Source organism: Armigeres subalbatus, chromosome 3 (assembly GCF_024139115.2).
Source record: "Armigeres subalbatus isolate Guangzhou_Male chromosome 3, GZ_Asu_2, whole genome shotgun sequence".
Classification (NCBI taxonomy): Eukaryota; Metazoa; Arthropoda; class Insecta; order Diptera; family Culicidae; genus Armigeres; species Armigeres subalbatus.
The window spans coordinates 313,648,367-313,674,340 of NC_085141.1; the positions used below are offsets into that span (position 1 = coordinate 313,648,367).

Consider the following 25,974-nt stretch of genomic DNA (forward strand, 5'->3'; position numbering starts at 1 on the left):
AAGGCTTTTTGCCAGAGTCAATTTGCCAAAATGCATCATTTCCCAGAAAGCCGTTCGCCAAAATGCACCTTTCCCCAGAATTCGCCAATCTATGACACAATCCACTAAGGGTATGCGATAACACACTTTTTCTTGGCGAAACGAAACGAAACGAAATTTAAAATGTCTTTGTTGATTCGAAACGAAGCGAAACGAAATATAGATTTATTTTCGAGACCGCGAAACGATACGAAATCAAAGTCTATTTAATTCGAAATTTTTCGAAACGAAACGAAATTTTAAATTTTTTCCGCGGAATTTTTGATAAATTGCTTATGTACGCAATTTAAGTTAATTTTTTGAAAGTCAAATAAGGCCGTTGCAATGTTACAAAATTGTTTTTAAATATTTGTATTGTCTTAAGTATTAGGCTACAAATATGGTTTTAGTAACAGAAGAAGCAGGTTATGGAAGTGGTTTGAAAAGAAATTTATCGTGAAGCGTATGCCCCCGAATATGATCAGTTTTATATCAGTTTGCAATTCTTCTCGTGACAAGCACACGGATATAATTCTGTTAAAACCCTTATTTCAGCTTAAAATTAATTGATTATGCTAAAGCATACTAAAGATGAGCAACAATCATGGTTGTAGCTTTGAATCTTTTGCGTTATTAACGAAAGAAAAAATCTATGAAGGGAAAAGCGATCAATGCAGTTATGCTCTTATGAAACTATGCGCGAGATATGATTTGTCACGATTTGACATGTTTTTAAAGCCCTCTTTTCCGTAATGTACTATACAGTACGTCGACTTCTCCAATTAAGGTTCAAGAAACGTTGGACGATGAAAAGTGCTCTCTGAATGATTTACCACCGGCGTAGTGTCGTCTTCGTCGTCCTTCGAAAAATTGTTATTGCAGTAGTGCAAATACGGATTCGTGTAGTAGTTTGATGCCAATCTTTGTTCCCATTAAGTGCAAGAAACAGCTGCTATGGACAGTATGAGCTGAACCTGAAGACAATCATGAATCTTTACTTTTAGCAATTCTACTAATCTTTCAATCCGTTCTAGACTTCAAATAGTCAAACAATATGACAAAATATCAAACCTTCTTAAGGACTGTATGTATATTTATTTGATTCGCTGAATATTGACTGTTATATCGCAGATAAGTTACATGGAGCTCTCTAAAAATTATTCTTACTTTCGGTGAGATTCAAATTGTAGTCTGAATGTGAAATGTTGCACAGTTTGTTTATCTTAGGGTCTTCTTCGTGCTCGTTTAACTCTTGAACGGTGCTTACTCATACGCTTAAACCTAGTTTAGAGCCTAAGTGGAGGTGAAGGCCTTCAGTACGAAAGAGGCACCCAGAAAGACTTCGTCAAGAGCGCTAGGAATCCACGACTTTGCCTGTTACACAAAGTTATCAGTATAACTAATTCTTTTTACTGATTTACGCCTTGTAGTGAATGAGATTGATACTTCGATTGTTTGGATGAAATGTATATCATGAACAATTCTTGCAGTGTAAAGATATCAATGGAAAAAAGCGTTGCCCAATCCTATTAAGAGTACTGCTTTATTCAAGCTTTTGATTTCTAAAAGCGTTTGGAAGCACACACGATGATAGGTCAGGTTGATGATTGCGACGTTCGTTAATGATGAATGAAAGATGCGACATGCGGAGCGGGAGTATGAAAGAAAGAACAGTGCAAGTATGATGATCTGACGGCCGAGCGGTGGCTGGGGGAAGTGATAAAAGAGTTAGTCAGTCTATTGACGATGTTTGGATCGGGATGTTGTGATTTTCGATTGTGGTTGACAATTCGTGTTTCATCTTGCTTTCGTTCGGCGGAGGTGGTTTGATTTGAATACGACAAAGGTCACGTGGGTCTCCCGTGACGGCTTTACAGAAAATCAAATCGACCACATCTGCATCAGCCGAAAATGGAAACGGAGCCTTCTTGATGTACGGAATAAACGTAGTGCCGATATCGCGTCTGATCATCACCTCCTCATCGGCGAAAAACGCCTGCGCATTGCGCGGATTCGTCGGCAGGAGGAAAGAGTTGGACGACGATTCAACATACGCCGACTGGAAGATGCCACGGTGAAACGGTCCTTCGTTGAAGAACTGGAGACGCGTGCTGCAGATATTCCGGAAGGTGGCAGCGTGGAAGACTAATGAACCGCCATCAAGAATGCCTCCATCGCTACCAGCGAGAACAATCTGGGCGAACTGCGCACCCAGAGAAAACAATGGATCACCGATGAGACCTGGAGGAAGATAGAGGAGCGAAGAGAAGCCAAAGCTGCGATAAAGCGATCGAAAACCAGAGGAGCCAAAGTCTTAGCCCGTCAACGATACGCGGCTCTTGGGAAGGAAGTAAAACGCTCATGTCGACGGGACAAGCGAGCGTGGGCAGAATCTCTGGCCGACGAAGGAGAGAGAGTCGCAACCGGGGACATTCGCCTCCTCTATCCCCGATATCTCACGACGTTTAAGCGGGGCAAAGATAAATGCAACGATGCCTGTGAAAGACGCGAATGATCAGTTATTGACCGACCCAACTCTTTCCTCCTGCCGACGAATCCGCGCATTGCTCAGGCGTATTTCGCCGATTAGGAGGTGATGATCAGACGCGATATCGGCACTACGTTTATTCCGTACATCAAGAAGGCTCCGTTTCCATTTTCGGCTGATGCTGATGTGGTCGATTTGATTTTCTGTAAAGCCGTCACGGGAGACCCACGTGACCTTTGTCGTATTCAAATCAAACCACCTCCGCCGAACGAAAGCAAGATGAAACACGAATTGTCAACCACAATCGAAAATCACAACATCCAACGATTTGGTTTTGTTGACGTTGATGACTAAACCTGCCGAGGAGGAGCGCTCGGCAAGGTCGTTGAGCTTACTCTGCATATCAGAGCGCCGTTGCGCGAGGAGTGCAACGTCATCAGCCAATTCGAAGTCGTTTAAGTGCTCCATGGTTATAGGCTGCCATAACAGCCCGCGGTTTGGTTCACGGTCAATCGCATCTACCAGAATCTCATCGATTACGAGCCTCAATAAAGAAATAAAAGAAGTCGACCGAAATCTAACCTGGCAACAGGTTAAAGCGATAGCTGGGCAACGCTTAGGATGGAGATCTTTCAAGCCGGCCCTTTGCACCACCGGAGGTGTACAGGATCCATAAGTAAGTAAGTTATAGCAACTGACAAAGCGCTGTCATTAATACTAGCAGATATTTAGTGTAAGAAAACAAGCCATTTAGAAGCGATATTTCTGTTGACGGCTACTGTTAAACGATTAGCAGCAGAGTAACATCTATACAGATCGAGAAAATGTTGCCTAAAAACAATTTCAGCGATCGATGATGCATAAAAGTTAGCCAACAGAACATGCTGATAGATGTTCGAATCGAAGTATCAATCTCATTCACTACATGCCTGACGTACTAAAAATTGCGTTAAATTCGACGCATTTTTGTTAAAAACAGAATAACCTCAAAAAATAAAGTAAAAGATGCTTTTCGTTTTCTGTTGAACATTTCCAACAAAACACTGAAGGTTTTCTAGAAGAAAATTAATTACTTTAAATTAAATACGTATCTATTGGCTCGAAATGGGGTTACGTCAATAGTAGGCGTCAATACATAAATAGGCAACAAAATTGAAAAACAATCTCTATGATTTTTTTCAGCGGCGCAGCCGAAATTTTGAGTTATTTGAAGTATAATATGAGTTTAAATTAGTTTAGAAATTCCGCGGAATTCCGTTAAATTTCGTTAAAAGCTAGTTTTTGATGGCGAAATTTATGCAAATTAACGAAACGAAACGAAATCCAGAAATCAGATTTCGCCATGCTCAAATTCCGCGAAATTCCGCGGAATTTCGTTTCGAACCACCTGAAACGAATTTTTTCGAAATACCGCATATGCTTACAATCCACGCACTTCTACACCAAGGGACCAAAATTTCAAACTAAAAATTAGGATCCAATATCTGTAGAACAGGAAAACATACATATTGAATTACAAGAAAAACATTTCTCCCACTGAAAAATGTTTTCGGAACATTGTTTAATAGCCAATCAAAGTAGCAGACTTTTAGTATGAAAAAAGACTAATCATTTTTTTTACAAATGTGCTCTATCGCACCTATTTGGGTGAAAATGTATTGATGAATACGTAATTAAATACAGTTTTTAATGGTCTTTTTGTGTGCACATTGTATTGCTTCGAAAATTTTAGTTTACATGAAATATTTGTACTTTAAAAACAGTGACATTGAAATGGTGTCGCGTTACGAAAATAGTCGTGTAATTGATACTAAACAAAAAGTACAAACATTGGAAAAGTAATATTTCGGATTCTCTTAGTACTTGTCAAGAGCTTTCTTTTCGTGTATTAAGATCCAAAATCGGACCATTTTCCATGAAGTTACACTAGGTACAAAAATATGGTGTCGCGTTACGCGAATTGAATGTGCTTCTGTAATAAGGGATAAAATGCTTTCGGTTTATTGATACAGTATCACAATGGTTTCTCTCAAGTAATTTAGGGCTTGTACATGCATAGCGTAGCAAAATTGGGGGTGTAACGGGGTGCGCCATTTGGTAACTCTCCATACTACAAAAAATAGGTTACCATACAAAAATGTTACGGAGTGGTGGGAAATTACAAATGTTTGGTGTTTGGTAACCCCTTTGAAGTTGTCCGTTAATAAGTCACGTGTAAATGAGTTTTTTTTCGAATAAATTGTGAGGGTTTTTTAATCCTCTTTCTTTTCCACGCAATATCACAATAATGCCACTCATATGAGTAAACGTAACTAACAGTTTGCTGACGAACACGGTTTCCTTCTACCATGTCACGAACCGTCAAACTTGTTTGTAGATGCCAAGTATGATTATATTTTTTTCAATGGTTCATTTATTTGAAAGACTTGTCTGACGTGAAGCGTTACGGAGCCGGAGTTATGTTTTTTTTAATACAAGTTTTATCTTGATTTTCAAACATATTTTTAGCTTTGAGGAACCGAAAGACTCGTGTTTTTTTTCTCCATTTAATTTGATGATTTTTAATATTTTAGTTAATTTTTCTTTCGTTCGCTCTCACTAGCTCGGCATTTTTTATTCTTTGACCAAGATCGTCACAGCCGAGTACGTCAGCGCTCAAAGAAGATGCCGTGAACATACGTCAATTTAGTCGATATTTCATCTTAAGAACTTTAACAGAGATTTTCACAGTCAATATCCGTGAAATAATTTAAGAGTGTTGGTCACTGGTAATCGAAAATATAATGAATATCGTCAGGCAAAAAACTTCACCAAACCAATGCAAGAAGAAGGGCCTATCGAAAAAGGTTAACAGAGAGTTGCTGAGTGATAAATTGAAAAAAAAAATTCCATTTTATGTTAATCGAGATGAACTAGCATTGAGCTGGTTCGTTAATAAAGACATATTATATCAGGCATCCTAATGAACTTGGCTTTGACCTGAATGAATATACAATAATAAGACAATTATTTTACATCAGGATATAAACACTATTTTCAAAATTGAGTATTTATTTTCTGAGTAGTGTTGATGATAGCGTAAAGATTGAAAATGTAGTTAAAAGTAGTGCACTCAGGGCACGACGCATACGTTCTTGTGATAAACATTGGATGAGACATGAGACATATTCCAATCTTTTCGGAAATAAATAAAAAGTTGAAAACAGACAACGTTCCAGTAGAAACGTAGAATAAAAAACGACAGAAATATTCCTCTTCAACATTGCTGAGCTTCTTGGGCCATCATCACCTTTCAACATGGTTAACGTAGAAAAAAGGCAATTTAGAACTTTTCAGTGTAAAAAAACTCACTTCTAGGGGGATCGATCGTCTGACCACGTACTTAAAAACCGATCCGGGTAATACTTGTGTGTGACTAATATAAAAATAGGAAAACGCATTACCATTTAATTTGTTTCTAAAACTGAATATGTGATACGGATGGAATTGGTTCAGTTCTATATTTGTGCCGGTTAGTCCCTCAAACTTTAATAACTGAAACTCCAGATCGTAACCACCAACTCAAACTACATTCATAATAGATAGATAATGATAGATAGATAATGTGATAATATTCTGTGTCGAATATAACATGTCGCATCGAAATCGGCTGAAATTACGTATTCTATCAACGATTTGTCGATCAGCGTAACGCGGCGGTGTTCATATCAATTCAGTTATTTTCATTATAATTTCCGTTTTTTCCTGCGATTTTAATTCACAGCCTCATTTCTGTTGATGTATACGAGAAATGCTTAGAATAAATCGAGACTCCAAACCGTATACCAGAGCTGAAAAACGCAATTGCATTTCAAAATGCGAAAAAGTGCAATTCAGCGATGGTGTCGCGTTACGAAATGCAGCGCGCTATATTTATCATATTCAAAGCGAAAAATCTCAAAATGAATATACTATCAGAAAGGAAATTTAGTGAGGATAATTTTACACCTGTTTAATCATATGTCCCCGAGGCTAATTTTCGAATGCAGACCTAATTTCTCGCTGAAAGTCAGCTCCTCATGGTGTCGCGTTACGCTGGAATGTGTCCTATGTTTTCTGTTTTAGTTTTATCGTCTTTATCGTCTAACATATACAGGGTGTCTGCAAATGATCCGTCAACAAGACAAGTTTATAATTATTTTTTGGAACAAATTTAAAAAACCAGCATGCATTGCATGTTATTGTAATAGGATTACATGAACCAAGCTGGATTTGTTCACTTCAAAAAGACCCCTGTATCCTAAGGCCCTCCTTAGCCGTGCGGTAAGACGCGCGGCTACAAAGCAAGACCATGCTGAGGGTGGCTGGGTTCGATTCCCGGTGCCGGTCTAGGTAATTTTCGGATTGGAAATTGTCTCGACTTCCCTGGGCATAAAAGTATCATCGTGTTAGCCTCATGATATACGAATGCAAAAATGGTAACTTGGCTTAGAAACCTCGCAGTTAATAACTGTGGAAGTGCTTAAGTGAACACTAAGCAGCGAGGCGGCTCTGTCCCAGTGTGGGGATGTAATGCCAATAAGAAGAAGAAGAAGAAGAATCCTAAGATATATGCCTTCGACGGTGTCGAAAAAAAAATCACGATGGCCGCACGTTTCTATACAGATACTTTATAGATAATTTAGACGATTGTGACATGATTTCAAATGCCTCGGTAATATTTTCGGTGTTTTTCTAGCTGTTGCTTTCAAGAAGGACCATTAGAGTGATTCAAATTTTGACTTTTTCGCTCGTCTATGCCTAAACGATGACATTTGCTGTTTTATTAATCCTCCTTAATTTTTAGCTAATTTGGATGTAGCTAGACTGTGCACGTGCAGCCGAATAAAGATGATTCCCTCTTTAAAAGTAAGCGTTTGCCAAAATTAAGGCATCCATCCATCTTTATAAGTAGGCGCATGCTCAGATTAAGACAATGAGGGATATTATTGCTACTTTGAAAGTAGGCGTTTGTCCGGATTAAGGCGATGATTGTTGTGATCCCTTATTTAAAAGTCAAAATGAGAAATGAGGGGGTAGATGACAAAAACTTAGTTTCAAGAAAAATGGGCGTAAATTTGTTGTATATTTTTATACAATTTTCATACAATTTGTTTGAAAGTTAAAAAAATATTAATTTTCTGTGACCTCTCTCATTTATTACAAACAACGTATAAACTGTATCAACATATTGTCGCAAACCTCTTAAACCTAAGCATCTTTTGCTGTAGTTAACTCAAATTTAACCAAAATGTTACTTACACCCCTCCGATTCTAACCCCCTCAGTTTGTGATCTCTTCTTTGGAAGTTTGTCGAGTATGTCCGGAATAACTCGCTTGTAGATATAAGAATATAGCAGAAAGCTTACTATTGTTTGGTACAAGGAAGGAAATGATATCATCCTTTCGTTACCAGCACGAGATCCCAAGTCAATGTGAATCCTTGAAGTGAATTATTATTTTAAAATAAATTGATTTGAATTCTCAAACAAATTTCATCAGAATTTTATCGATTGTAACTAAAATTTTTCGGATTTCACTATTTTTTTAGAGATTCTTTCTAATTTCCACAATAATTGTTTAAAAATTATTCACTATTCCAGCATTTCATCAACGCTGTATGAAGTAATTTCAAAGTTCTTACAGGAAAATTCGTTACGTGAGTTTGAACTGAACACAGATATTAAGTGTAAGATTTCTATGCTTCGGAAAGGCAAGAAAATTTCTCACAAGAAAATTGCTAAGACTGTATAGACTGTATACTGATCTCAGTCACCTTCAACGTGGTATGTTTTGTATAAAACCATAAGGGGTCTTTCACAAATTACGTAACGCTCTAAGGGGAGGGAGGGGGTTAGGCCACGCGTTACGATCCATGCAAAAAAAACTAAACTTTCCATACAATAAGTGTTACGAGGTGGAGGGTAGGGGTCCAAAATCATCAAATTTAGCGTAACGTGAATTCACAAAAGGTCTCCCACCAACTGAAAAACATTGAAGCATGAGTCTGACCGACATTAGACCAGAATATCTTATGATAAGTACCTAGATAAAGGAGAATAACGAAAATCAGAATTGCATTATACTGTCTAAGTTAAAACAGCCCCATGAAATACTGCCTTTTGTGATTTCGCTTTTCGTGTTTCTGCCTTTTGTGTCGATTCGCCTTTCGTTCATTCTACCTTCCGTATTTCGGCTTCTGTGCTTTCCGCCTTTCGTAAGACACTAGTAATAATAAAGTAATAACATATAGGGTTACTGCTCCTGGACTTCATCTCATAGCTCCGATATTGGTCTCACGAAAAACAAAGCAATGAAGAGGTATTTGGTTTGTTTATTATTTTTGTTATTTTTTCATCAGTAAGCATGCATGTTAGCAAAAAGAAGCGACGAAATTGGTGCCGTATTTCTTTGTTTCGCGATGAGATGAATATATGTTCAGTGAGATGGAAAATGGAACAGTTCCCCTATTACCCTTTTTTGTGCAAGACTAAATTAACGAAGTCTAGTTTATTTAGAATCATCACATTTATTTCTATACAAAAACTAACTTTTCTTAGTTCCTCGTTAATTATACTAAAAAACTCAACATTATTTTCTATTCCTATTTTTAATTTATATTTTGTTGGCTACCTTGATAACGTTGCTCTAATTGTTAATTTTAATAACTTCTATTTCAGTCTCTAGTCTCTGTTATGTTTATATGAACCATATCGCATATATCAGATTAAATTTCTATTCATACTATGTGCACTGTGCATTGCATCAGTGCATTGTTTGCGCGCGCTTCTAAACAAGCGTAGTTGACATCAAATTTTGTTTTCATTCGTTTATATATCGGTTCCAAAAATGCAATGGAACTAAAAACAAGAGAGTAAAACATACAAAGCATGGTGCTACAAACAGAGCCCGGATAGAAGCCGTGATGTTGATAACAAAACATGATATGAATTTGTTTGAAATAAAAGTAAAAATAACAAGCGAAAATAACAAAATATTTCACTGAACTTATTTCAAACAAGTTCATATCATGTTTTGTTATCAATATCACGTTTTACTATTAATGAGCTTTTATCTTGTACTCGGGAGTGCACATTAGAGTGATTCAAATTTTGACTTTTTTGCCCCCCGATGCTTATACGACTGCATTTGCCATTTTAATAATCCTCCCAAATTTTTAGCAATTTTGGATGTAATTTGACTGTGCACACGTCATTTGAAGATTGTATGGAAATTACTGTGAAAACTGACCATTTTGTGAAAGACCGTTCCTGTGAGGTGGCCCATGAACTATTCAAATGAAATCTACCTACACAGAATACTTCTCAAGCTAAAAGGCAGTTGTTGTTGCGAAGCGATTTCTCGTTTGGAAGCAAAGTTATGAAGAAAACAAAAATCTCATTATTGATATTTGTTGCGAGGAGTTTTATAAATTGTGTGAAACTGGCAACACTGATGATTTCAAATATATGTATGCTTCCATACCGAGGCAAAGAGATTTGATTAGTGTGATTTAGAGTTGCGATGGAGCCTATAGCTAGTGAAATGGATTGAAACTAGATTGTAAATTTCTTTAATTGTAAATTAAGTTTAATTAACTAATTAATTGATAATAAATTCCAGTTTTGAAGCTGTTTGTAATGGAAGACTGCTGTCAAAAACGGTTTCTTTCGACAAAGGAAAATCCCATCGCAACATTGATGTTATTCTTTTACGTGTTAAATTAATCTTCCCACGATACAGTTTTTCCTTAATATTTTTTTTGTGAGCATCAAATCGTTTCGCAACAAAGACGGCCTGTTTCCTTGTAGAATTTGTTATGTTGCCAATGTAGGGGGAAAGACGGCTTTGGCAGGTTTTGTTCTATTATTGGCAGGGGGGTTTTTGTCGACCAAATTTTATGAAATTTGGCCACAATATTCTTTGATATGCAAAGAATGTTTAGGCCAAATTTGAGCCTAGTCAGTCATAAAAAGCCCCCCTGCCAATAATGGAACTAAACCTGCCAAAGCCGTCATTCCCCCTACTTATATTTTGTTAGAGCTTGAAGAGAAGCGTTGGGGAACGGTTTTCCATGAAAGTTACTGTTTTCATAGCAATTTTCATGCAAACTTCAACCGCGCGTGCTCACTCAATTTACATCCAAATTAGCTAAAAATTTAGGTAGTTTGATAAAAAGGCAAATGCAATCGTTTAAGCATCGGGGGACAAAAAAGTCAAAATTTGAATCGCTTTAGCAGTACGTTACCGGGATAAATCGTCGCAAGCAAAAGATCCGCTCCATTCAAGACACAGCTCCCAGTTCGATTCGTTTAAACCACAGTTCGATTCGTTTAAACCACAAGGTTCGCTAGAACAGGGGTGGCATTGCGCACCTCGTCTCGAAACGAGCAAACCATGCAAACTGTCATACGAAAAAGCTATCGAAAGGATATGCGCAATGAGGCCCCAGTTCTGAATCGGTCGCGACTGACCCGAATCGGGATCTGTGTTTGGGTATATCTGTGTTGCAAATAAGCTGTACGGAGTTGTATGACTGGTTGATTTCAGATAGCTATCGATTGCAGTTAACCTGGTAGATTTTTTCAAACTTTAGATCAGTTTGGAGAACCTAGAACACCTGGTTGGGATATAACTGAGTTGCAAATCCTACGCGTGGGCCCTACGGACTTTTATGGACATGACTGGTCGATTTCAGATAGCTATCAAGCGAAATTGACCTGGTAGACCAATTGATCTAAACTCCAGAACAGTTTGAAGAGCCTAGAACATCTGGTTTGGGTATATCTGAGCTGCGAATCATACGCGTAGTGTTATATTACTTTTTTGGAACTTGTAAGTAAGGTTTACACTGAAATATGTCATGTAAACTAAATTTTACAATATTTTGAAGAAAAAAACATTCTTACTCGCGCATCCCTAGAAACATAACTCACCAATATGGTGAAACTAGATGAGATGGGTAAGACATCCGTAAAATAATTGTTTAAATCGGTAAAAAGACGGCATAGAACCTGCTCTTTGAAAATTCGGTTCCCATGATTTTCTGATCACGGTATTCGGCGTGTTAATAAAACTAATAATAACAACTTCATGTTCTTCATTGCTTGTTCATTCATTTATTTAATCTACATCTAAACAGATAACACTGAATCAACAATTTGACGCCACAATACACGGTTCGAGGCCGCATATCTCCATCCTCGAATGCGCCCCACGCTCGCCAAGTCGTTTTGCACCTGGTCTGCCCACCTCGCTCGCTGCGCTCCACGCCGTCCCGTACCAGCCGGATCGGAAGCGAACACCATCTTTGCAGGGTTACTGTCTGGCATTCTTGCAACATGCGCTCTCCATCGTACCCTTCTGGCTTTAGCTACCTTCTGAATACTGGGTTCGCCGTAGAGCTGGGCGTAGTAGTAGTTTATTCTTCGTCCTAAGATCGTCCTAAGCAGTGCTTGCAAGTCCTCCTCGAGCATTGTCCATGTTTCATGTCCGTAGAAAGCTACCGGTCTTATCAGCGTCTTGTACATGACACATTTGGTGCGATGGTGAATCTTTTTTGACCGCAGTTTCTTCTGGAGCCCGTAGTAGGCCCGACTTCCACAGATGATGCGCCTTTGCATTTCACGACTAACATTGTTATTAGCCGTTAGCAAGGATCAAAGGTAGACGAATTCCTCGACCACCTCGAAGGTATCCCCGTCTATCGTAACACTGCTTCCAAGGCGGGCCCTGTCGCGCTCGGTTCCGCCCAATAGCATGTACTTTGTCTTTGACGCGTTCACCACCAGTCCAACTTTTGTTGCTTCACGTTTCAGGCGGGTGTACAGTTCTGCCACCTTTGCAAATGATCGGTCTACAATGTCCATGTCATCCGCGAAACAAATAAGTTGACTAGATCTGTTGAAAATCGTACCCAGGCTGTTTCACCCGGCTCTCCGCATGGCACCTTCTAGCGCAATGTTGAACAACAGGCACGAAAGCCTATCACCTTGTCGATTCGAACGAACTGGAGTGTTCGCCCGAAATCTTCACACAGTTTTGCACACCATCTACCGTTGCTTTGATCAGTCTGGTAAGCTTCCCAGGGAAGCTGTTCTCGTCCATATTTTTCCATAGTTTTACGCGGTCTATACGGTCAATTAACAGATGGTGCGTTGGGACCTGGTATTCACGGAATTGGAAGGATTTGCCTTACAGTAAATATCTGGTCCGTAGTCGAGCAGCTGTCAACGAAGCCAATTTTCACGAACTCATTCAGTAATGGTGACAGACGTCGGAAAATGATCTGGATTATCATGTTTTAACGGCATTAAGGATGGTGATCGCTCGAAAGTTCTCACTCTCCAGCTTGTCGCCTTTCTTGTAGATGGGGCACATAACCCCTTCCTTCCACTCCTCCGATAGCTGTTCAGTTTCCCAGATTCTGGCTATCAGTTTGTGCAGGTAAGTGGCCAACTTTTCCGGGCCCATCTTGATGAGCTCAGCTCCGATACCATCCTTACCAGTTGCTTTGTTGGTCTTTAGCTGTTGGATGGCATCCTTAACTTCCCTCAAGGTGGGGGCTGGTTGGCTTCCATCGTCCGCTGAACTGACGTAGTCATCTCCTCCGCTGCCTTGACTTTCACTGCCTTTTCTTTCAGCGCCATTCAAATGTTCCTCGTACTGCTGCTTCCACCTTTCGATCACCACACGTTCGTCCGTCAAGATGCTCCCATCCTTATTTCGGCACATTTCGGCTCGCGGCACGAAGCCTTTGCGGGATGCGTTGAGCTTCTGGTAGAACTTGCGTGTTTCTTGAGAACGGCACATCTGTTCCATCTCCTCGCACTCAGCTTCTTCCAGGTGGCGTTTTTTCTCCTGAAAAAGGCGGGTCTGCTGTCTCCGCTTCCGTCTATAGCGTTCCACGCTCTGCTGGGTTCCTTGCTGCAGCGAGACCGCCCGCGCTGCGTCCTTCTCCTCCAGAATCTGTCTGCACTCTTCGTCGAACCAATCGTTCCGTCGACTTCGACCCATATACCCGACGTTGTTCTCCGCTGCGTCGTTAATGGCTGCTTTGACTATTCAAGAGGGGCCCCATCGAGCTCACCCTCTTCCGGCAACGCTGCATCGAGATGCTGCGTGTATGCAGTGGCGACAACAGGTTGCTTCAGTCGCTCTAGGTCGTACCGTGGCGGTCGTCGGTACCGAACATTGTTGATGACGGATAGTTTTGGGCGCAGTTTAACCATCACCAGATAGTGGTCAGAGTCGATGTTAGCGCCACGATATGTCCTGACGTCGATAATGTCGGAGAAGTGCCGTCCATCAATCAGAACGTGGTCGATTTGTGATTCTGTCTGCAGTGGTGATCTCCAGGTGTACCGATACGGAAGGCTGTGTTGGAAGTAGGTGCTGCGAATGGCCATATTCTTGGGGGCGGCGAAATCAATTAGTCGTAGGCCGTTTTCGTTTGTCAGCCGGTGAGCGCTGAACTTTCCAATAGTCGGTCTAAACTCCTCCTCTTGGCCAACCTGAGCGTTCAAATTTCCTATGATGATTTTGACGTCGTGGCTTGGGCAGCTGTCGTACTCACGTTCCAGCTGCGCGTAGAATGCGTCCTTATCATCATCAGTGCAAGTATGCGTGTGCTCCCGATGAAGTTGAGAGATTTGCAGTTCCACAAACCGAGTTTCCAATCGCTAGTCCCTTTTCGTCGCAGTGGTTTTCGCCGATGATTCCGGTCCGTACTCTCTTGTTGATTGTTCGTCGCGTGAGTTTTTTTGGCTGACTTGCAGGGCCTGACACCAAACCCCCTAAATTTCCGGAGGACCATGGTGCACAGTTTCACTTAGTCCCTCGCTGGCACTCGGACGATGATCAGCCGCCCCTAACATGGAGAACAGACGCTGTTGTGAGCCGATCCTGACATGGAGAACAGACGCTCAGTAAGATTTGCACCTCCGGAGAGGAGCAAACCCCCCTTCCGTGTCAGCATACGACCATGGGTCCCACCGGGGTTGGTTACCCGATCTTCCCTAAGGTTGCTCGTATCCCGGCCTGCACCACGGGGTGTTAGGGTTAGGAGTAGGTGGGTGAGAGTCTAAGGACCGCGAGATGGGGTCTATTCCTTCAGATACGCGAAGTACCATTGGTACGCTTTACCCAGCATTTGCCGTGCCGAGTGAATAGTAGTTATGTTATTAAATTTTAAAACACACTAGCGCCTCCTAAAGGCCGTCATAAATTGAATCTATATTTAAAATATAAAATTTATAATATATATAAAATTGTCAAATAAAATTAGAAAACAAATTGAAGTTGGAGGGCCAAGTCAGCCGATCACTTTACATGTAAAAAATAATTACATGTAGAAAAATGCGTAAATAAAGAAGAATTTTACTACCCACTGTACGCGCACGCGTCATTTCACGGAGAGCAGACGCTTCCTGTCGCTGTCGTCATCACCTCGACACTATCGGAAGGATGCACACACCATAAAGACGGCTCGTCTGGAGTCTCTGCTCATGTCCGTCTGTCGCCCACCGCAGCTACCATTGCCTCGAATCACACCACGAAACCAGTGGAAACTGACGGTGGCTCAGTTCCTGAAATTTATTCGCATCAGTGCGGATACGTTGGAAGACCGTTGTCAACAGCAGCAGGTGACATTAACTCACAAGGTTCGGGCCAGGGTTCTTATATCATTCGGGCTATCGTTTGGTTGCTATTAGTGACTGAAATGTCCATCATTATAAAAAATCGGTCCTTTTCAGGATCACATTTTTTTACGGGGGAAGGGGATGACTTGAGAGCTATTTTCAAAATGTGTAAAAGATAGTCGCATGGAGTACAGATCATTTGATAGCGTCGATTCTTCGATTCGTCCAACTTAATAGTGAGTTTTCCTACAGGTCATATAAATAGATACTCGAGCTCATAGTCCTGCCGATCCGTCAGTAACTTATAAATCATCCATTCAGAACCAACCATCAGAGCCGTAGCGTGGACTCCCAGCGCCCTTGGCGAAACCGTTATTGGGCGCCCATTACTTTCATGCATCGAAACAAATAGCATGATATGGGCTGGGATATTGTTAAAATAAACTTGTTTGCGTAGTGGATTTAATTAATTAAGCCTCCATATCCTGCATATGTTCCAATAGGTGTAAGGATTATTAAAAAGGCAAGAATTTCTAAAAACCTTTTTTTCTAGAAATGTCAACGAATTTCCAAAAAAACAGAATTGCTTGTTGTGAATTCACACACTAGTGGATATAGCTAGGCCAATAAAATCCATCTCTCAGGTGTGCCGGTCAGTGATTGGGTCACTATCGGACGTAGCCGCATCAAGAAGATCTCTGCTTTGGAGTGGATCAAATGACCTTCGGAATCGCAGGTCGGTGGTTTGAAAGCACTATTGGACTTGGTAGGGTGCTTTCGACTGGATAATATGTAATATTCGGAAGTTGTTGAAATTTATTGGGCTAACCAAGTCAACCAATGCCACCAAACTACCGATAGACCCACTCGAGGAATTGATATATCTTGATCAGGGTTTGCATCCAAAGGAGAATGAGAAAATCTCTCACTTATCATGTCCCAACAAACATTCACTAGTTGAACTAACATCAGTGTGATGATTTAATTCAGCGCAGTGTTGAATTATGTCTGTACTATTTCTTAGCACAACTTCTGTTCAAGCTTTGTTCACACAATTTTGGCGAAGTTATACAACTACAACATCTCATTTTGAAAAACAACTTTATTAACTGATTCGTTAAACCTTTAATAAGCATTTTACTAAGCCTCAATTCAGCTACATGTGAATTCTTCGAAAATAATATCACATAGAAGGTAACATCATCAAGATCTCCAGTGAACGTATTTTGAAGCAATTGCTATTTTCATATAATCATTTTAAAATTTTCCTAAATCGGGTCTCGAACTGCTGTCATTTGATCATCCGCCGGTAAAGTTGTCATCCGCGCCATCCTTTATTTGTTAGATGGCTCACTCAATGCATAACATAAATAATCTTATTGCTGAATATGATCTCTGATCTGTCAAACTACAGTTTGTTAATAACTGTACAAAATTTTTATTTCAACCATTGTTCAGCCAGTCGTAACCGTCGCACACTAGGAAACATACGTAAAAATAATGTCGATAAACGATAAAATAAAATCCGTCCCCAATGCTATATTTATGAATTTATGAAAATAAAATCAATGTATATTTGGCCTTCCTCAGAATCTTTTGATAAACGGTTGCGATATGATTGTCAAATGCTAAGATTATTCCAATTTCGCCGCAATAAAGATCAACATCCATGCGATAATATTCAAATTCCACACATCGAAGATTCAATAATTTTCCGACGTTATTCAACGGATTTTAGTAAATTTAATTCCGCATGAATGCATGATTTTTTTCATTGCTACAGCAGTTTTGTTCTTTATAATCTCCGACAGCCTAATAAATCACGAATATAAAAGCAGTCTTGAAGATAAATCATTATTTTCCTATAAATCGAATTTTCCAGATCCATAATCCAGATTTTTCTTAAACTTTTCAGATTTTTTCTCAAACTCAAACTTTAAGCATAATATTTTTTTCACTGTGCGATAGATCTGATAAATGTGAAATCCATTGGTTAAGAAGGACAAAGGTTAAGAAGGATGTCTAATGCTTGCTTATTAATTTACTATTCAAACTCAATTCGACGACCCTTTCAGAGCATCACATCATAGTCGAACAGAGAACTTTAAAATCATTAGTTCAGCACATTGTTAAACTTCCCCAATGTGCTGAAATGTGATAAAACGAAAACGTTAGTTCGACTTCAAATAAAGGTAGTAAACAAATAAATAGGCCATGTCGAATATTAGTAAAATTAAATGCTGAAATGAAATCTGTCTAGCGAATTATTCAGCATCCATTTTATTCAGCTATGAAGATCACAAATAAACAATAATTCAACCTAGATGCTTATTTGTAGCTTGTCGTTGTTTGTTGGGGTCTGTACACACTAGACTGGCCCAGGAAACAAAAAGTGGCCTAATTTCACGGGGCACCCCCCAGGATTGTGTCTTTGGGTGAGAAAATCAATCTCTGAAAATTTCAGCTCAATCGCTTGTTGCATAAGCTGGCGCATTTGATTTGAAGTTTGTATGGGGATTTCAGCCAAAATGTATAGAAAAATACACCTCCGTCACTCATTCGATCTGGAAATTGGTTCTGATTCCTCGAGTGACGTCAGAATTGCAAAAACGGCAGTTGGTATGCTACAGAACAATTTCACAGAACATTGTATGATGATTAAATGAACTTTTATATAGGTTTCGGCTGATGCGATTCGATCAAAAAATCCAAAAATACACAAATCAACTCGTAATAAATCAGCCGAAAATTATATAAAAGTTCATTTAATCATCATGCAATGTTCTGTGAAGTTGTTCTGTAGCATACCAACTGCCGTTTTTGCAATTCTGAGGTCAATCGAGCAATCAGAACCAATTTCCAGATCGAATGAGTGACGGAGGTGTATTTTCCTATACATTTTGGCTGAAATCCCCATACAAACTTCAAATCAAATGCGCCAGCTTATGCAACAAGCGATTGGGCTGAAATTTTCAGAGATTGATTTTCTCACCCAAGGACACATTTCTGGGGGGTGCCCCGTGGAATTCGACAACATTTTTTTCTCCCCATACTAATCTGGGCCAGTCTAGTACACACTCTCGACTCGATAGGTAACATACCGTGAGAGACGTTTTTCGGTAGCTGTTATGATAATGAACTGATTCGGGGGGCTACAACCCATGATAAATTTCTTTTAATAAGCCCCAATTGCGGGTGGCATCGGTTCTGATGATGCATTTACACTTGTTTTACACAGCTGTGCGAAATAAATATGGTCCCCAACATAAAATGAGCGAGAAAAACGTGTTTTATCCGGAGTCTATTATATATAGAGTTACGCAAAGAGTGAAGCCAAATCTACCTATTGAACTGTCAAACCGTCTACCTATCGAGCAAAGTAAACAAATGCTTATTGGTAAGGCGGAAGTATTGTTATCGCCTAATGATTATTATGGCGAATAAAATTATATGAATTGAAATGTATTAGATTTGATCTAGAAACAGCTTCAAAAAACTTCAATACATTCCCCAATAAAGTAGCAACAAGAAGCTCATGTGTTTGCACTCTGTGGATGATTTGGTTATCGAATTAAAAAGCTTTAGAAGTGAACACTCCCGTCAAGTCACTTGAAGGGTTGAACAAAAATGAAAGTTGCCAACAGAATAACAAGAGCATCATTCAGAATAAGTGTAAGAAGAGAAGATCCTCTTTGCGCAACTCTACACGGAAGAAATAAACTACCCAATAGTGAGTTTAATTCACCCAACCTCGAACATCCGTACGGGAAGCCAAAATTGAGTAAGCAGGGTCGAAGTAGTTTGCCTTTACTCCCATGTTAAAAAAGTACCCAACGGAAAATTTATTGACCCAAATTTAAGTTTAATAATAATTGTTTGGCTCTTTTGTTTTTGACAACAAAAGAAAGAGTGGATGAAAGAGAAGAGAAAAAATAACTCAAAAGTAAGTTTAAAAATACTCAATTTTGGGTACTTTTTTTCTTCCGTGTATATAATAGACTCTGGTTTTATCAAACCCCCTCGGTGGGGGGCGCCTATCCAAATAAGTTTTTTTCCAACTTGTATACAAGTGCGATAGTTTTGTTTTCATGGCTTGTCATGACTCGAAGAGGTTTTTGCCTCTCTTTTATCGTTGTTCGTTAGCTATCGAGAGCAATTTCTGCAAACTCTAATCTTGACCCGAAGAGGTCCGGAATTGGTTGGTTCTTGATACGACTTGGTTGAAAAGTCCAAAGTTGAATTTAATTTAAAATCAAGTAAATTTACTCGGAAGTCTGAGTTCTATGTCTGAAAAATCAAGACGTTGTTTTTTTACTTGCCCGACGTTTCGGCCTTTTTTCAAGGTTCGTATAGTCTATTATCTATCGTCAATAATTGTATTTAAAAATCTTTTTTTGCCAAAAAATTCGTTTTGGTATTACCGCAATATTAGTTTACTCTATGAATCATTATGGTCAAAACTTAGGTATGGTAAAATTCAAGTTATATCTGACATCTGATCAAATTTTCAGCAAAATTGGTTAACATGCATCCCAGATCTAGATTTCCAAATGTGACAATTCTATAAGAAAAACAGCAAGTGAGCTGTTTATTATGCAGAACACTGTATATCAATTCCTACAGTGGTAGTTTGGTGGAATTGTTTGACTTGGTTAGGCCAATAAATTTCGACTTTGAAGTAGATAAGTTGCCATCATTACTGAAATACCTCGATGCAGATTTTCGTATTCAGCATGTCTTTAGATAAGTGCCTTGTTTAAAGCGTTACCAGATTATGTGAGCCCAAAAGAAAAACCAAATTCTAAATATCTTCGAATATTCAATGGCTTTGCTTGTTTATTACCCTCATACAATTGTCTGGATTGAGGGAATCGAAAATGTCACTAGATCAAAAGTGATCGTTATGGTCTGAATTTATCTCAAATTAAAACAAACTCCTCAATCTGATGACAGGTTAATAATACTTTTTGTTGAACTCAGGGGCAGCCAGCCAATCAGGAACGCGAAGCTTGTCGGAGTCAGTGGATAGTACAACCGATTTGCCAAAAAAAAGTTCATTCGACAAAGACTCAATTCATTCCTGAATTGAAGAATCTAATTGAAGTCCTCATCTAGGGCTTCTTCTCCCAGAAACTTGTTCCATTCTTATTTTCATTTGTGTTTCATCATGGTAAATGATAAAAGAGTCAGTAAAGATGCTCCCTGAGCCGACGTTCTGACACCTGTAGTTTATCGACGAGAAGGACCTTTCCAAAATTAGTCAAACGATTGATTACGAATGTAGTCCTCGATGGAATCGTCTATTAAAAGCTGAAATCTTAAACACTTTGTACCGATAAATTTGAGAATGTACCAAGGTTTTTTACACAGTTTGATTTTAGCCCATTGAGACCCAAAAACCCTTGATGAGATTTGTCATCGTTTCCCGTAGAGCAATTATGGATTTCGGCGCCCCTCTACGACCTGGCGCCCTTGGCGGGGGCCAACCTGGCCAACCACACGCTACGGCGCTGCCAACCATTCATCTTTACAATAATGGACCCGCCACTCGTCTAAGGTGGACAATGTACGATCAATCGATTCACACCTACATTTCTTTTTCAGATCCGCTGAGCACCCACTCCAACTGCAGAGCTTATTTCCACTGGAGTGCCAAGCCGATGGCGACATCAAAGTACTGCAAGAAACGGCTGCCAAAATGAAGAACTCGCTACCGGATCGAATGACATACGGAGACATCCGTAATCAAAGACCTTCGGACTCCTTTGTATCCTCTACCACTCCTAGCTCTAAAAGTGAAGTAGAGGAGAAATCCATAAAACAAACCCCCGTAGTACCTTTGAAACCAGTTGCTGTTGGAAAGAACCAAGAGGAAAATCTAAATAATCAGGTACAAACTAGGGAATCTCTTCCACTGAAAGAAAAGGCTACAGAAACAGCAAACAGTTTAAATATTGTGGATAGAAATTCTAGAAACGATTCTGATTCAAACCAGCCCAAAGATTTCGCTGAGAACAAAACAGTTCCCCGAAGTCAATCTTCATTTGGTCGTTGGAGTAACAATGTCCATAGAGGTTCCGATGGGTCCGCTTACATACCGGTCGTGGTGGTCGATACCAACGATAGACCACTAAGCAGATTGATACCATTGAGAGGTGCTGGAGCAGTTCGATATTCCATTTCAGCTCTCCGGAAAGACTCTGAAGCTATGAAGGCACCGAGTGTGGGATTTGAAAATCGAGAAACGGTCAAAGCTGTTGCTGTAGAAGATTCTATCAAAGAGTCACCATCGGTTGCGATTTTACCGAAAAACAGCGAACCACATGGTAAAAACGACAGTAATGCAATTACTCAGGAAGAAAATGAACCAACAGTGTTGAATGTGGATGACTCTAGTGGTAAGAGTTCTATTGAAAATAAAAATGAACCTTCGGTATCGACTGTTAATTCCCATGATGGATTATCAACGATAGAAGGCTTTCAAATGAACAAAGTATCAGAAAGTGTAGAAGCGGAAGAAGTAGGTACACGTGCTGATCAAACTATCAACGATAACGCTACTTTGATGGGAAAACGCGTGGAGATTGTTTCTGAAGTACCAGCAGTGTTACGATCTAACGAAACATCAGAGGACAACGCGAAAGAGAATAAAGTAAGCACAGTCGTTGATCAAATTACCAGTTCTGAAGAGCTGAATGGCTTACGAATTAATAAAATATCGGACGACAACGAGGATAACAAAGAAAGCATACTACATAATTTTGAAGTTGAAGCAGGTTTACAATTAAATACAAAAACACAAGACAAGGCTGAAGAGAATGTAGTAAGCAAATATGCTGATCAAAATGCGAAAGAGAATGCTTTTTCCAATGAGGAACTTGCAAAAATCGATCCAGGAGTGACCACCGTTTCTGATGGCATAGGAACTGTGCCCATGATGATGGGTACTGCTATTGAAGATGCTAAACTGATAATTCCTCAAATCCATAATTATCAAACGCAGTTGGATGCACTAGATCAAATTTTTGAGAAAGTGCTGCTTGTCACCGAAAAGGCTACGGTTGATGATAAAAATATTCAAGTTGCTCCCGATTCTTCCGATACTAAAGTAGAATCGAAATACACTGTCAATAATCAAGAAGATAATATTGTTGATCATGGAGATGCTGTGGGTGAAGTACCCACAATTGCGTCAGAGATCTCCATTATTCCCAATCATCAAAGAACTTCCAATAACTCTGATGCGGCGGAGTCTGTAAACTCAGCCAGTGACAGATTTGGTATTAAGGAATTGATAAAAGAACCCATTGCAGATGATTTACCTTCAGCGGACCTAAAATCCACATCATTAAACAATGAACCAACTCTGAAAAGTACAGATTTATTGATTGGAGATGCTATCCAAACCCCGATTTTCCAAACACAGCTATTAGGATCACGATTCAGAGGAAATGTAAAATATATGGATTATGCGACTAAGGGGACCGGAGATCATAAAACAGGAGTAACTAAAAAACCTGGATATACGGTGCCAATGCAACATACTTCTTTAAAACTTTTCAATTCAGGAACTGTTCAAAATGACGTAACATCATCGAACCAGTTGAAAATTATAAAAAGTGCTGCAGAAGCTGAACATTCTTCACAACAAACAGCTTCTTCGGAGTCAATAAACAAGAAGGATAGTTCAACGCACAATGGGATTGCTGCACCGAAACTCGATACCCAGAAAAAAAGTTTCGATGAAGCAATCAAATCGCCATCGTTTTCGAATCACTATGCTATGATCTCCGACACAGATTATTCAGATTTGATAAATATTGTTACACCATCTATTCAAGGTGATCAGGCATTAGCAGTTGACAATCCCAGCATAATCGATCCCGTAAATAAAAAAGAAAATGAGGAGGACCCGACACAGCACCTAACAATCAATTTACTGAATGATGCCATTTTTGGAAGTGATGAAATACCAAATGTCCTTCGATATGGAGAAATTACAACTCAATCGGACATTGACGAAAGGCTTTCTTTCCAAAGTGTTCCAGTTACCCCGGTCCCGGAACCTACTTTAGGAACGAATAGGGATGAACTGCTTTCATCTATTTTTCAAAATACTGGCTATGAACTGGAAGATGACAAGTCTGATACTCCTAAGCTTCTTCACCAAGACACTGTAAGTCAAGAGGTAGAAACTTTCGCTAATCAACCAGAAATTAATGACGAGATTACGGATGCTGTAAATGAACCGAATCTGACCCCTATCCATGACTTTGGTGAAAACACATCTTTTGACAATGAGTTTGAAAATTCAAATTTAGATAATCTGACTGAAACTAGCCACGAGTCCGATTTTTCTAATGCTAGTCAAGTGCAAAATCTTCATCCCATTGATATTTCAATTCAGTCAAGATCTGATTCATCCAAATTAACACAAATTTCGGCGTTGGGCAGTAAAGAATACGCTGGTAGGAATATGCCTGACACAGCTACGAATTTTTTGGGCTATAATGCATCCTTTGACGACAGCTATGCAGCCGTTGAATTACCACAAGGAAACAATGCAGTAAATGTTTCGGATGACCCCTTCGTTGTTAGTACTGGGAACGATTCCCAACATATGGATGAACCCAAACTCCCCGCCACACCACGAACTACCACCGAAGGCACCGTTGAAACAGTTACCGTGTCGTACTCATTCAGTAATGCAGGTAAACCACCTGTGTTCCCTCGACCCACCACCAGCCATCGACCGAACGCCTCAAACGTCTATTTGCAAGCCACGACTACAACAACCACCGAATCGAGTCGGACTAGTATTGGTCCCAATGGGGACATTTACGACGAAATAGAAGAAGACCTTGATCCACCGAAGCCCGCTTCATCACCACGTCCCATACAAATGTCACCCCAAACTCCTTCTAAGCCCAGCAGTAACGATTCTGGATACTCAATCCAACCATCAATCTCGTCAAACTGCTACGAAGTGATTCTTCAAATTCCGATCGACGCCAAACAAGTGCTGCTGAAAACCGACTCGACAACATTCCGTGTCTACGGGGACGGTGAGCCAGCGAACCGCATCCGGCAGGTTAAACCAGGAGTCTACGAAGTAAACATTGGTGCCACCAGCGGAATCAAGTTCCAACAGTACCAACACAAAGACGCGAACAAACTCACGCTGGACATCGCCAAAGGGTTCAACTATGGGGACTTGGTGCAGACCCCGGCCAGCAGAGAAGCCACGGATCTTAGCGATCCCTCACTGAACAACCCTTACTTGCCTATGGTTTCGATCGAGCCCGCCCAGGATGCCGGCAGCGCAGAAGTGATGACCGTTGGTGCTGACAGCCATGAGCTGACTCAGGAGCAGCGAGCTCTGCTCAGTTTGGTTCCATCGTGGAAGAAGGTCCTGTTCTATTACTGAGCACGGATAACATAAACGAGCTAAAAGTGCATGAGACTGAGACAGCTGCCCGAGGGGTAGGGGCGCGACGCAAAACTATAATTTTAATATGATCATTATGCTAATCGATTCCGATGTCAGATAGAATAAATATGGTAGGTTGAAAAATTTGCTTAGAATGCGTTCTGCATCGTTCTTGATGGAGTGGATCCGAAACAATCAATTAAATTCGAATAAATTGACATTTCAGTCTATGAACATCCTGATACAGGGGTGTTAGCTGGTGGGAAAAAATCCAGACATCGTTTCGCTTTATTACTATATTGTTTTTTCTTCTTCTCGTTAATCAAACATTGGTTGTGATAAATTATTGGTTATTCAATAAAAAATTGGGATTCTCTTTCCAATAACTCTTTTCAAGTTTGCTCCCGATTCGACTCACTCCATAGTCGTCTGATGTCAAAAACACCGCCCGCGTTTTTTTTTGCGGAAGATCATTATCCTTTTGTTATATGAAGTTGGATGATTTAAGACGGTTCACTCTGAGCCCCATTCCACACTCAATGCATATTACGAATCGAAGGAATAAATCACATTCAATTATAGTGACTGGGAAATAGCCGTGAATGGAAACTATAGAAAAATACTGTTAACCTTTGTCTAACTTTCAAACTACAAAATATTATATAATATATAAATATTATAAACTTCCTTGTTATATCAATTTACTACAAATGACACGAAGGCTAAAGGGGGGGCCCTCCTTAGCCGTGTGGTAAGACGCGCTGAGGGTGGCTGGGTTCGATTCCCGGTGCCAGTCTACACAATTTTTGGATTGGAAATTGTCTCGACTTCCCTGGGCATAAAAGTATCATCGTGTTAGCCTGATGATATACTAATGCAAAAATGGTAACTTGGCTTAGAAACCTTGCAGTTAATAACTGTGCTTAATGAACACTAAGCTGCGAGGCGGCTCTGTCCTAGTGTGGGGATGTATGCCAATAAGAAGAAGAAGACACGAAGGCTTCTCCCTTTGGCTGAGAGGCACGTGTCATCTGCAAACAAAGATTTTTGACACCCTGGTGGTAAATCAGGTAAGTCAGAAGTAAAAATGTTATACAATATGGGCCCCAGTATGCTGCCTTGAGGAACACCAGCTCTTACAGGTATTCATCTATTTATTTAGTTTACATCTTAGCAGATAACACTGAATCAACAATTTGACGCCACAATACACGGTTTAAGGCCGCATCTCTTTATCTTCGAATGCGCCCCACGCTCGTCAAGTAGTTTTGCACCTTTGCCCACCTCGCTCGCAGCGCTCCACGCCGTCTCGTACCTGCCGGATCGGAAGCGAACACCATCTTTGCAGGGTTGCGGTCCGGCATTCTTGCAACATGCCC

The 25,974-nt window shown here is 40.0% G+C and overlaps 1 protein-coding gene across 1 annotated transcript in view; it reads left to right on the plus strand.

Annotated features, from left to right (window-relative positions):
• The window catches only part of LOC134220826 (uncharacterized), a 52,895-nt gene extending 28,156 nt beyond the window's left edge, over window positions 1–24,739 (plus strand). The window contains exon 4 of the mRNA XM_062699939.1: window positions 20,770–24,739. Coding sequence (XP_062555923.1) covers window positions 20,770–24,592 — 3,823 coding nt within the window. The 3' untranslated portion in view covers window positions 24,593–24,739. The remainder of the gene's footprint in view (window positions 1–20,769) is intronic.
• The last annotated feature ends 1,235 nt before the right edge of the window (window positions 24,740–25,974 follow it).